Source organism: Hippopotamus amphibius, chromosome 1, assembly GCF_030028045.1.
Source record: "Hippopotamus amphibius kiboko isolate mHipAmp2 chromosome 1, mHipAmp2.hap2, whole genome shotgun sequence".
In the NCBI taxonomy this organism is placed as follows: domain Eukaryota; kingdom Metazoa; phylum Chordata; class Mammalia; order Artiodactyla; family Hippopotamidae; genus Hippopotamus; species Hippopotamus amphibius.
Window position 1 is genome coordinate 87,954,252 of NC_080186.1, and position 12,296 is coordinate 87,966,547.

Below are 12,296 nucleotides of genomic sequence, written 5' to 3' on the forward strand. Positions count from 1 at the left end.
TTTTAATTTGTATGGAAACACAAAAGACCCTGAACAGGCAAAACAATCTTGAGAAAGAACAGTTAGAGAAATCATGCTTCCTGACTTCAGGTTATACTACAAAGCTACAATAGTCAAAACAGTTTGGTACTGGCATAAAAACAGACACATAGCTCAATGGAGCAGAACAGAGCCCAGAAATAAACCAACACTTATGGTTAATTAATCTACAACAAAGGAGGCAAGAATATACAATGGGGAAAGACAGTCTCCTCAATAAATAGTGCTGGAAAAACCGGACAGCCACATGTAAAAGAACAAAATAGAACATTCTCTAACATCACATAAAAAAATAAAACTCAAAATGGGTTAAAGACCTAAATCTAAGGCTGGAAACCATAAAACTCCTAGAAGAGAACATAGGCAGAACACTCTCTGATCTAAATTGTAGCAATGTTTTTTTGGATCTATCTGCTAAAAGAAAAGGAAATAAAAGTGAAAATAAACAAATGGGACCTAATTAAAGTTAAAACGCTTTTGCACAACATAGGAAACCACTGACAAAACAAAGACAACCTACTGAATGGGAGAAAATATTTGCAAATGATATGATCAACAAGAGGTTAATATCCAAAATATATAAACAGCTTACACAACTCAACATCAAAAAAACAAACATGACTGAAAAATGGGCAGAAGACCTGAACAGACATTTTTTTCAAAGACATACTGATGGCCAACAGGCACGTGAAAAGATGCTAAACATAGCTAATCATCAGGGAAATGCAGATCAAAACCACAATATCACCTCACACCTGTCAGAAAAGCTATCATCAAAAAAATCCACAAATAACAAATGTTGACAGTCATGTGGAGAAAAGGGAACCCTCCTACACTGTTGGTGGGAATGTAAATTAGTGCAGCTACTGTGGAAAACAGTAGGGAGATGTCTCAAAAAACTAAAAACAGAACTACCTCATGACCCAGCAATTCCATTCCTGGTACATATCCAAAACAAACAAAAACACTAATTCTAAAAGATACATGTACCCCAATATTCATAGCAGCATAAGTTACAATCACCAAGATATGGAAGCCATCTAAGTATCCATCAACAAATGAATGGATCAAGAAGATGTGGTATATAAATACAATGGACTACTCAGCCATAAAAAAGAATGAAATTTTGCCATTCACAACAATATGGATGGACCTAGAGGGTATTATGCTAAGTGAAATAAGTTAGGAAAGACAAATACTATATGATGTCACTTACATGAGGAATCTAAAAAATACAACAAACTAGTGAATATAACAAAAAGAAACAAACACAGATATAGAGAACAAACTAGTGGCTACCAGTAGGTAAAGGGAAGTGGGGTGGGGGGAGCTCTAAAGGGGTAGAGGAACAAACTGCTATGTATAAAATAAATAAGCTACAAGGGTATACTGTACAACCCAGGGAATACAGCAAATATTTTATATTAACTATAAATGGAATATAACCTTTGGAAAAAATATACACTTGATGCTGTTAAATATTTCAGGTAACTTTAATGGCTTTGTCAAGACATGGAAATTAGGGGCAAATATCTCTGATTTTATAAATTTGAGATTCACGAAGCTCTCACCACAGCTTTGAAAATAGACAGGGGTATTTATAATACATAGAATATTTTGCCATCAACTTGTCTTACAAAGAAGAGTCTGTCTGGAGGGAAGTTTAATGATACAGTGCTCTCCTGAGACTTACCTTGGAATTTCTTTGGCATGTTCTTGAGTACACTGTTGAAGGAGATCTATGAATTTTTGTGGGAAGGCTAGGAAGTCTACCAGAAGACCTTGCTGGAATTTTAAACTATACAGAAGAGAGGAAAAGAAATCTTTTAGAATTTTAATTACTGTATTTAATTATAAATAACAACCTGAAAGATTATTTTTTTATTTACTGAACACCCATTATAATCAAAAACTAAGTTAGGGAACTTTGATTTTTACAGAGTTTATTCGATGGAAGGAGAAAAGTCAATAAATCTAGCTAAAGCTCCAAATCTCTGGGCTAAGCAGAATGCTGATAATCTATGAAATATTTATTTTCAAAAACAGCCTGAATAATTATAGTATAAATAGTCCAGTGTTCCCAAAATACCTAAATGTTTCTAATAGGTATATGTTTCAGAGAGAATAGTACTGATACATTCATAGAACTTAAAAACTTGCTTATTCCTAGGTTAAATATAAGACCATAAAAATATAGTTACCTCTGAAAATCTTCCTCTGATATAACAAGATTATACAGAAAAAATGGATCAGTATCATCAGTCAGACGGATAACTAAATCCTAAAAGAAAGATTGTTATTTTTAATGTTTTCAGTAGACTTGGCTTTCAACGTAATTTCTTCCTTCTTGGAAGTAAAATCTTCCAATAGCATCAACATGTCACTAGTATAGTTCAGATGGCTCTATTTTCTGATGCTGCTGGGTTTTCACTGGTCTTTGGAGACTTTAGCATCTTAAGTAGGGGCAGATATTCTGCTCCTTGAAAGCCACATGGCGTGGAAAGTGTGAAGGGAAGGGGTCTATAAAAGCGAATTAAATGCTAGGAGTTAAAAGTTGAAGAATATATCACTCTATCAGAGGCTAAAGAAAGTTTAGACCCAGCCCTCGCTGCACTATGATACCATGACAAAAATATTCTTTACCACTGATCATATCATATTCAATTATATTTTTAGTTTTCCTCAAGTTAATTGTCTGGTATTTCCAAAGTGGTAAATACATCGCAGAAATAACAATCATCTACCCTAGATAAGAAAAGCATTCGTCTCAGACACAGGACAGGAGTATCAGGTGACAGGTTGCCAGGGCTTCTTCCTAAGAGCCTATTCGCTCCCACTCCAGGTGGCCACTGATGTGGAACCCCATCTGTTTTCAGTTTCAGATGAAGTGAATACCTTTCATAAAGACCACTTTCCAGGTAGTTAAATTTACCATATGGCAGATCATCACAGTGGCTAAAGCTGACAGAGAAGTACACAGAAATTATGTACTTCAGAGAACACTCGCATGAGGAAAACAGGACTAGAAAGATGATGGGCTAATAAAGGTTAAAAACAAGTTTTCATTTTGAACTAAAATCTACTTGTGGCTACTGAGGAAACGCTAGGGTCCGAGAAAAATCTAAACCACTTTTATGAGTAGAGCTAGAAAATGAAGAGGTACAGCAGGCATAAGGAATAAAATGTAAGAAGTATAATATATAATCTCTACCCTAGAAAATTAGCAATCTAGGTATTTGCTGTCTCAGAAGGCCCTGTTCTGAAAGCAGCTTCTATTTAAGTATTTCTTGAAATCTTCCCCAAGATGCTATAAAAACTGAAGCTGCTACTATTAGATCCTTGAATATGTATAAGGAAAGCTATGACACAGAGAAAACAGATGTATTTCTTAGCCCTGCATTCTATAGCCACATCTCTGTTAATGACTCATACTTTGAAATCAGATTAGACTGATACTCTAAACACCTCTCTTCAAAAGGCAAAAAGATTCAAGAATATCTCCCTGCAGTGCTTCAATTCATTCTGTTCTCACATTTACATGAAATGCCAGCTCTACAAGGTAGCAATAAATACTCTAGCAACTTAAAAAAGTGCAGTGGGGGGAATTCCCTGCCGGTCCAGTGGTCAGGACTCCAAGCTTCCACTGCAAGGGGCGCGGATTCAATCCTTAGTCAGGGAACTAAGATCTGGCAAGCCTCACGGGGTGGCCAAAGAGGGGGAAAAAAGGGCAATGGGGCAAACCTACGGAGACTGTTGTCCCAATCCCCAATTCTTGCATGCTTTAAAAATATACAGTATAATAATCTCTCAATTGTTGTCTTAGTAGATTCTACCACCCCAGATCTGTAAGCTATAAAATGGCCCAAAATTAAAATGCAAGATGATACAACAAAAGATCATACATTCTTAAAGAACAAAAATAACTATAATGTACAGAATTACCATATTTCAAAAAAAGAAAAATATTTATTTCAAAAGAAATAAATACCAACCTTTCTGTGAACTGGATTAGAAACTGATTGTAGTTCAATGCTCACTCTAATACTCACTCTCCTGTATGAAAAGATATGCCCAACTATCAGAAACATTCACATGTAATGAATTATTACTACCATCTGTAGAGCTAACGTTTTCCATCTTAAGCCACAAGATCCTCCACAGGTTGTCCCTAATTGATGAACAGATGTTTGGAAAGCACGCTGGATTTGAAGTTTAAGTTTCTGTCTTTCTACAAGTAAGGAACCAGGTTTTCAACGTGAGGATAAATTTTTCTCTCCTATAAAAGAGGTTGTTGTAAGGATTAAATGAGATAAATAACGTGGAATGCTTATTGCTAGCCTCGTATACAACCTTACTGGCCTGACTTTCAAATAACATCTACTGAAAAACAAACCATCGGTTTTATAACAATTTTTCACATTAAAAAACACCAACTGAAATGAGCAAACTGATTTATGAGAGATTTCATCTGAAAATTTTAAAATGTGAAGTCATAGAATACTTTGAATATTTACAACCACGGAAATAAGAAAACATATTCACTTCCCTTATGCATACACAAAAATTTTTTTTTCAGATTTACAAAGTACATCTGTTCAACAGACTCTTTATGCAATATATCCACAGAAGTACTGTCAACAAGTTTATTATCTATCTAATACTGAGTAATTCTAAACCCTAAAGGAAAAAACCATAGCTTTACACATTCTATACTGCATCTTAGAAAATCAAGTATATAAATCAAGAACAGAGGCATATAAATAAAGGTTCTCATAAACATTAATCAAATTGAGCAAAAATGTTTAAATAATTCAGGAAACAAACGGGGAAAATGGTGAAAAAACATCTCTGCACAAGTGGTTCTCAAACTATTCTGCTAGAATTAAATAACAATGGTCTTTCCCTGATGTGCAGGGAAAATAAATTAACAAGTTGAATTTGTTCAATTTTAAGTTATTCTTTTAAAGATATGTTTTAAACTTCTTCCACATTCTACTTCTACAGAAGTATAGACATAGCACCTGAGTGTTGATGGAAAAACCTGGTAATAGTTGACTAATGCTAGATTCAACTGTTTAGTTTTATGCTTTTTACATTGGTATAATATGTCATTTTAGTTAAATTTCTTATTGAACATATGATTTGATGTTAAATCTTGGTTCACATGATGAGGTAACCATAACATATATTATCTAAAAAGGAACAAGCAGCACTGGTAAACACCACAAATATAGGAAGAATTATCTTTAAAACAAGAGAATATTTTATTTCTATCTTTCTAGTATCTAAAGCAATATATATGAACAGATTATATTCCTACTCCAATTACACTTAAATTAAGTGTTCTCGGGGTAAAAAAACCTTTCAATTTCCTAACTTATAAAAAAAAGTGGACTGCGTTAGGTTTTTGAGGGCCTTTTCAGCTCTACAATGTCATTATGTTTGGTTTTTGTCTTTTGAAGTTTTTTCTAGTACATACTACCATAGTGATATGACACTGTGGTTGATAACTTTACACTTTAAAAGTGTGCCATACCTGATAAATTTGTAAAAAAAAATTCAAGAAGCATCCATTTAACAAAGTGTTCTTTACATAATACTGGAAGAATTTTATTACTATGATAAATTCCTAATCATATTAATGATTTTGTTGCATACATTCCAAAAGCCTATATGCATTAGATGTTAGGAGGAAAAAGAGGAGAAGCCCATAGATTAAAACTATTCCCCACGTTTACTTCAAAAACTTCCAGAGAAATATCTTGTAGAAAAGTGTGAGCTTTCAGAGGATCTGAAATCACAAATCTTATTTTCTCCACTGTAATGGTTAATGCCATGGGAACAATATAAAACAAAGTTTAAAAAACAATTTTAAAATGTTATTTCTCAAAATAAATGTCACATTCTGAACAATGCATAAATCTGCATGACATCCTCCTTGTCAGTTAGATTTGCCATTAGCAGAACTGGATTCTAGCCCACCTCTGCCACCTAGTAGCTGTGACCATAAACTCTCAATTCAAACAAAAGTTACTCTAAGCCAGGTACTAAGCTGGGTGCTAGGGATACAAACAGAAATAAACATGGTCCATGTCCTCAAACTGAGATCAGATTAAATGATTTAACCCTAGATTTGCTTCTGGTTGTATTTTAAGGCTTCAAGAGAGAGCAGGGAAAGGTTACTAGCACTTACCAATACATTTACTACTGAGTGCCTGCCAGGCACTTTGCTTGTATCATCTTATTTAACAACAATAAACTTGTTAAGTAAATATCTCTGTCTTACAGAGGAAGAACCTGAGATGTACAGAATTACAAATTTAGTTTAGGTCACAATTGCAGAGCCCAAATTAGAACTCAGATCTTTCACCTACACCATGCTAATAAATGATTAAGGACAATTAATTTCAACTCAGGCAACTTTAAAAAGGTCCCTATAGCAAAAGAATTTAAGACAGACGTGGAAAGTTATGAAAGAAAAAGGATCTGAGGTAGAACGAAGAGCTGGAGTAAAGGTATGGTATTGAGAGAGTATCAGGTACATAGGATAACAAGTAGTCCTGTGTGACTACTATATTGAGGAAAGCAGCTGCGGGGGGCGGGGGGAGAAAAAGCAGGTTGGTGTCAAACCATGGGCTTCAAAATTTTGCATCACTTTCCTCTAGACAGAGTTCTCTGAGCACTACCACTGTATTCAACTGAAGTTCCTTTTTCTCTATGACTGTAATTCATTTACATTACATACTTTAATAATAACTAATGTTCAGTGAATGCTCATTAAGTTCCAGGCACTGTTCTAAGCACTTTATATGTATTAATTTATTTCATGTTCATAATAATCCCACATGGCAGGAACTTTTACTTTTATCAATTTAAAGATGAGGCACAGAGAACAAAAATTGTACAAAATCAAGCAGTAAGTTGTAGAATTGGAATTTAAGCCCAGGCTGGGACTTCCCTGGTGGTCCAGTGGTTAAGAATCCACCTTCCTTTTTTCTGCCATGGATGGAAGCAGTGAAAAGACAGCCCACCGTCTTTGAACTAGGAAAAGTGATCACACCAGACACCTACAATGCCCTTGTTGCCTTGATCTTGGACTGCCCAGCCTCCAGAGCTTTTATTACAGAGTATTGAGCAGAGTTCCCTTAGAAGTCCTCCCATCCCTGTACAATCAATATCTCCTCCATTTTCCCCAAAGGAAACTGGCATAAACCAGACAAGAGAGAGGTGTGCCTTCAGTGTTGGCCTTAGATGTTCAAGCTGAGCCAGAGCTCACCTACAACTGACCTATGATGGACACAACCATGAACACCAAATTTGAAAGTTTGATGGGAGTGATCAAGATGGTGGAGTAGTAGGAAATGATGCTCACTTCCTCCCACAAATACATCAAAAATACATCTACATGTGGAAGAATGCTCATAGAATATCTACTGAATGCTGGCAGAAGACCTCAGACCTCTGAAAGAGCAAGAAAATCTCCATGCAAGGACAAAAGGAAAAAGAAAAACAAAAAGACTGGGAGGAAGCTGTGAAAAAGGAAAAGTGCCTGCATCCTGGGAATTCCTCTCACTGGCCGGGAAATTAGTCAGGAAAGAGGGGGAGCTTGGGAGCCTCGGAGGAGATCGCAGCAACTGGTCTGTAGTAGCTAGAACAGAGAATGCCCTGCACAGATGGTCAGTGCTACTGCCCTGCACTCCCCTGACTAAGACATGCGTCTACTCAGACTTCAGAGATCAGAGCCTGGGAAAGGACAGGGGTGAGCTGTGCAGAAACAGCCTGAAGGGGCTGGAATCACGACCTTGCCTGAAGGTGTGTGCAGAGGAAGCCTGGGCCACCTTAGAGGGCCAGGCTCCACTGTGTGAGCAGTGCACGAGGGAAGGGACCCACCTTTACAGCCTTTTTCCCTGAGCAAGCTCTGAGGTAGCAGGATCACCAATACAAGCTCTGAGAGTGGTTGAGAGCCACTGCCTTTGCCCCCCGGGGTTCAGGTGCCATTGTGAGCCACCCAGAAGCAGTTGCAAACTGCTGCCTCTGTCCTGCCCACCCCTCCCCCCAATACAGGAGCAGTCTTGAGCTGCCACCACTCCCATCACATGCTCTGGGGGTGCACGTAAGCTGCCACTTCCACGGAGAACTGCAGGACCAGGCACCAGCTGCTGCATCTGCACAACCCCTATCAAGGGAATAACAGCCAGTATATGCTGAGCTAAGAGGTAACAGGCATCCATACTAAAAAGATCCCTCACACCAAAAAATATTAAGCCCACACAAGCCACACAGGGACACTCTCACATATAAATAGACCTCTCCAAGACCACAGGAGATAACTTTCTCATAAACTCACAGAATAAGAGAAATATAAGTAAAATGAAAAAGCAGAGGAACAATTCCCAGTTAAAAGACTAACTGAATTCTGCTGAAAGAACAAACAATGAAACAGACCTCTTCAGTCTAAGAGAAACCGATTTCAAAAAGGAGATAATGAAAATAATGAACTATGACAGGCTATCAACAGAAATGCAGAGTACTGTAAAAAGGAACTAGAAACTATAAAGAGGAACCAAGAAAAATTAGAAAACTCACTTGCCGAGATGAAAACTGAACTAAAGGCAATGAATAGCAGAATAAATAATGCAAAAGAATAAATATGTGACCTGGAAGATAGAATGATGGAAATCACCCAATCATGATGGCAGACAGAAAGGCAAATGGAAAAAAAAAAAAAGCAATATAAGAGAACTATGGGATAATAAAAAGCATGCCAATCTACACATAATAGGGATTCCAGAAGGGGAAGAAAGAGAGAAGGGGATCAAAAATGTATATGAAGAAATTATGGCTGAAAACTGCTGAAACCTAAAGAAGGAAACATATCAGGGTACAGGAAGCATAGAGGGTCCCAAACAAGGTAAAGCCAAACAGACCTACACCCAGACATATTGTACTAAAAATGGCAAAAGTTAAAGAAAGGATTCTAAAGGCAGCAAGAGAGAAACAAAGCGCTAATTACAAGGGAACCCCCATCGGGCTATCAGCTGATTTCTCTACAGAAAAACACTGCAGGCCAGAAGTAACTGGCAAGATATAGTCAAGTCCTGAAAGGGAAAAATCTTCAACCTAGGATACTCAGCAAGATTATCATTTACAATAATAGAAGGAGAGAGAATTTTTCTGACAAGAAAAAACCAAAAGAATACAGGAATAATAAATCTACCCTAAAGGAAACAGTGAAAGGTCTTCTCTAAATAGAAAAGAAGAACATATAGGAAAGAGAAAATCACAATTGGAAAGCAAATCACCTCAATAAGGCAGTACACAGATTAAAGAAAAAACCAAAAAATTTCTGTGAAAGTGATGACCACATGAACAGCAAAAGAATGAACATGAAGATGTAAAGGAGGACATCAAACTCATAAAATGTGGGGGAGGGGAATAAGAAAATATAGATTTTTTTTTCATTTCCTAAAAAAAAAAAAAAAGGATTCCGCCTTCCAATGCAGGGAACACAGGTTCGATCCCTGGTCGGGAAACTAAGATCCCACATGCTGTGGGGCAACTAAGCATGCATGCCACAACTACAGAGCCCACCATGCACTCTGGAGCCCGTGTGCCACAACTAGAGAGTAGCCTGCGCACCGCAATGAAAGATCCCGCGTGCTGCAACCAAGACCCAAAGCAGCCAATAAATAAATATTTTTTAAAATAAATAAAATAAACCCAGACAATGTGGCTCAACAGCCTGAACTCTATTTTTTTAATATACAAAACAGAGGGATTATAAAATCTTTTTTAAAAATTAAACTATAGTTAATTTACAATGTTGTGTTAACTTCTGCTGTACAGCAAAGTGATTCAGTTATACATATATATTTTTTCATATGCTTTTCCATAATGGTTTGTCACAGGATACTGAATGTAGTTCCCTGTGGTATACAATAAGACCTGGTTGTTTATCAGAGCCTGAACTCTTAACCCGTGCTATGCTGCCTCTCAAAGGAAGATCTTTTTGTTTCCCCTATTAAAGTGTGAGTTCCTTGAGGACTAGAACGAAAATTGTTTTCTGCTGTTGCTGTTGTTGGAGGAAGGTGGTGAGGAGGAAGGGAGCTTTATATTCTCAGTACCTAGGACAGTGCCTGGTACACAGTAGGCATTCATAAATATTTGCTGAGCTTAACTAAAGAGTCTGGATTGTTCTTCCTATAAGTCAAGGTTAGCAAACTTTATCCGTAAAAGGCCAGATAATAAATATTTTAGGCTTTGCAGGCTATAAGGTCTGTCACATTTATTCATTTCTGCACAAAAGCAGCAACACAATTCTTAAACAAATGAGAATGGATGAATTTAATAAAACTTTATTTACAAAAAAGGTAGTGGGCTATCTGGCCCACGGGCTCTAATTTGCTGACCCCTGCTATAGGTGACAAGAATATATGAAAAGTTCCTAGACAGAAAGAATGAAAAGGTTGAAATTGTATATTAAGAAGGTAACTATGATGACAACGTAATAAGATGGAGAAGAGCTAGGGGTTTCAATATTGGAATCAGAAATTATGCCCCCTTTTATCTTTCTATAACCATTCTAGAACACGACTGTCCAACAGAGATACAATGGAGCCACAAATATATGGCACATATGTAAATTTTAATTTTCTAGAAGCACATTAAAAAAATTAAAAGAAAGTTAAATCAACTTTAATATTTAATTAACCTATATATGAAATTACTGTCATCTTAACACATAATCAATATAAAATTGAAATATTTTATATGCCTTTTTTCTCATAGTAAGTCTCCAAAGTCCGACGTGCATCTTACTCTTACGCACATCAGTTTAGCTTAGCTCCATTTCAAATGTCCAAAAACCACAGTGGCTCCCACATTGGGCAGCACAAAAGAATGACCAACTAACCTACAGATCTCAATTTACAGCTGCTGGTCTTGGTACCATCTCCTTGCGTGGCTTGCCAATTGATTTTGAACCTAATTATGAACTATATACTAGTTTCACATTACTGGCAGCTCAGTATATCAATGTCTTCATTATTTATACATCACATTTCCACACCATTTAGTCTTCACACACACTTTCACACCTGATCCTCCTAACAACCAACCATTGTAGGTAGGCATGCTATATCAGTTTTACAAATGAGGAAACAAGGTTCAGAGAAGTTAAGAGACAGCTGACACTCAGTGGTGGAACTGAGACAAAATTGAAATCTCCTGACTTCTAGCCAGGTCTCTCTATTTAAAAGCCTCAATAGCACCATCTCTTTAGTCAAAGCTGTAATTTCGCATTTACCTGTGAGACTGACCTTTATTTCCTTCCCCACTGGACCGTGAATTCCACAAACACAAGGACTTTTTCCTGACCATCCCCAGTGCCCAGCAAGGCGTTTTGCAAATATGCAACATTTGTTGAATGAAAAAATGAATGAATGAATGAATTTATAGTTTTCCCCAACTGTCTTTAGTCTACTCAAAGTAATTTATTTTCAGTAACTAATGTGCAAAAGAGGCAATATACCATAAAGTTGTTGTTTTTTTTAAGTCGAAACTTAAACCTACTTTCAATATAATTCAAAGAAGAGGAAAAAAAAAAAAAAAAGGCTGGGAGCCAAGGCCTGAGTTCCAGTGCCGGCCCTGCTGTGAACTCGTGAGCCCTCGAGTAAATTAATTTCGCTGGGCCAGAGTTCTTAGCTGTTAATAAGAGAGAAAAGGACTAAAATTTCCACGATAACGTTCTGAAATAAGATTTTTTTTCTTTAATTAATTTGATGCGGGTCAGCGTCCGATTCCTCACACCCTTCCCTTCTCAGCAACAGCGGACTTAGTGAGAGATAGCCACTAGGTCCCAGCTAGGTCTCTCTCCACGTCCCGGGGTCTCCGGCCGGACACCCAGCCGCAGGCCTGTGTCCACTGGCCGGAGCCGCCATCTTTCCCCCTTGGCCCGACCCCAACCGCCACCTGCGGGCACGGGGTAACGCGGCCCTCACCTCTCCTCGCAGTCTTTGCATTTCACCTGCAACGGCACGAGCTGCAGGAACAGAACCTGGCTCATGCTGAACCGCTGCCCCGACGGGTGTGCGGAAAACTCCAACAGGCCGAGCCCGCGGTACCAGCCTGAAAGACGTCCGGGTCCTGTTAAAGTTTGAGTTTGGCGCTCGCCTTCCGCGGAGAAGGCGGGGAAAGAGAAACAGAGAGAGTACGGAGGAAGTTTGGACCTCGCCAGCCACCATCAGCTTCTTCCGTTT

General features: G+C 37.8%; 1 protein-coding gene across 1 annotated transcript in view; it reads right to left on the bottom strand.

Moving 5' to 3' along the window:
- The window catches only part of SASS6 (SAS-6 centriolar assembly protein), a 55,582-nt gene that overhangs the window by 43,224 nt on the left and 62 nt on the right, over positions 1–12,296 (bottom strand). The window contains 4 exon segments of the mRNA XM_057726094.1: positions 1,733–1,837; positions 2,241–2,320; positions 12,039–12,246; positions 12,248–12,295. Coding sequence (XP_057582077.1) covers positions 1,733–1,837; positions 2,241–2,320; positions 12,039–12,246; positions 12,248–12,295 — 441 coding nt within the window.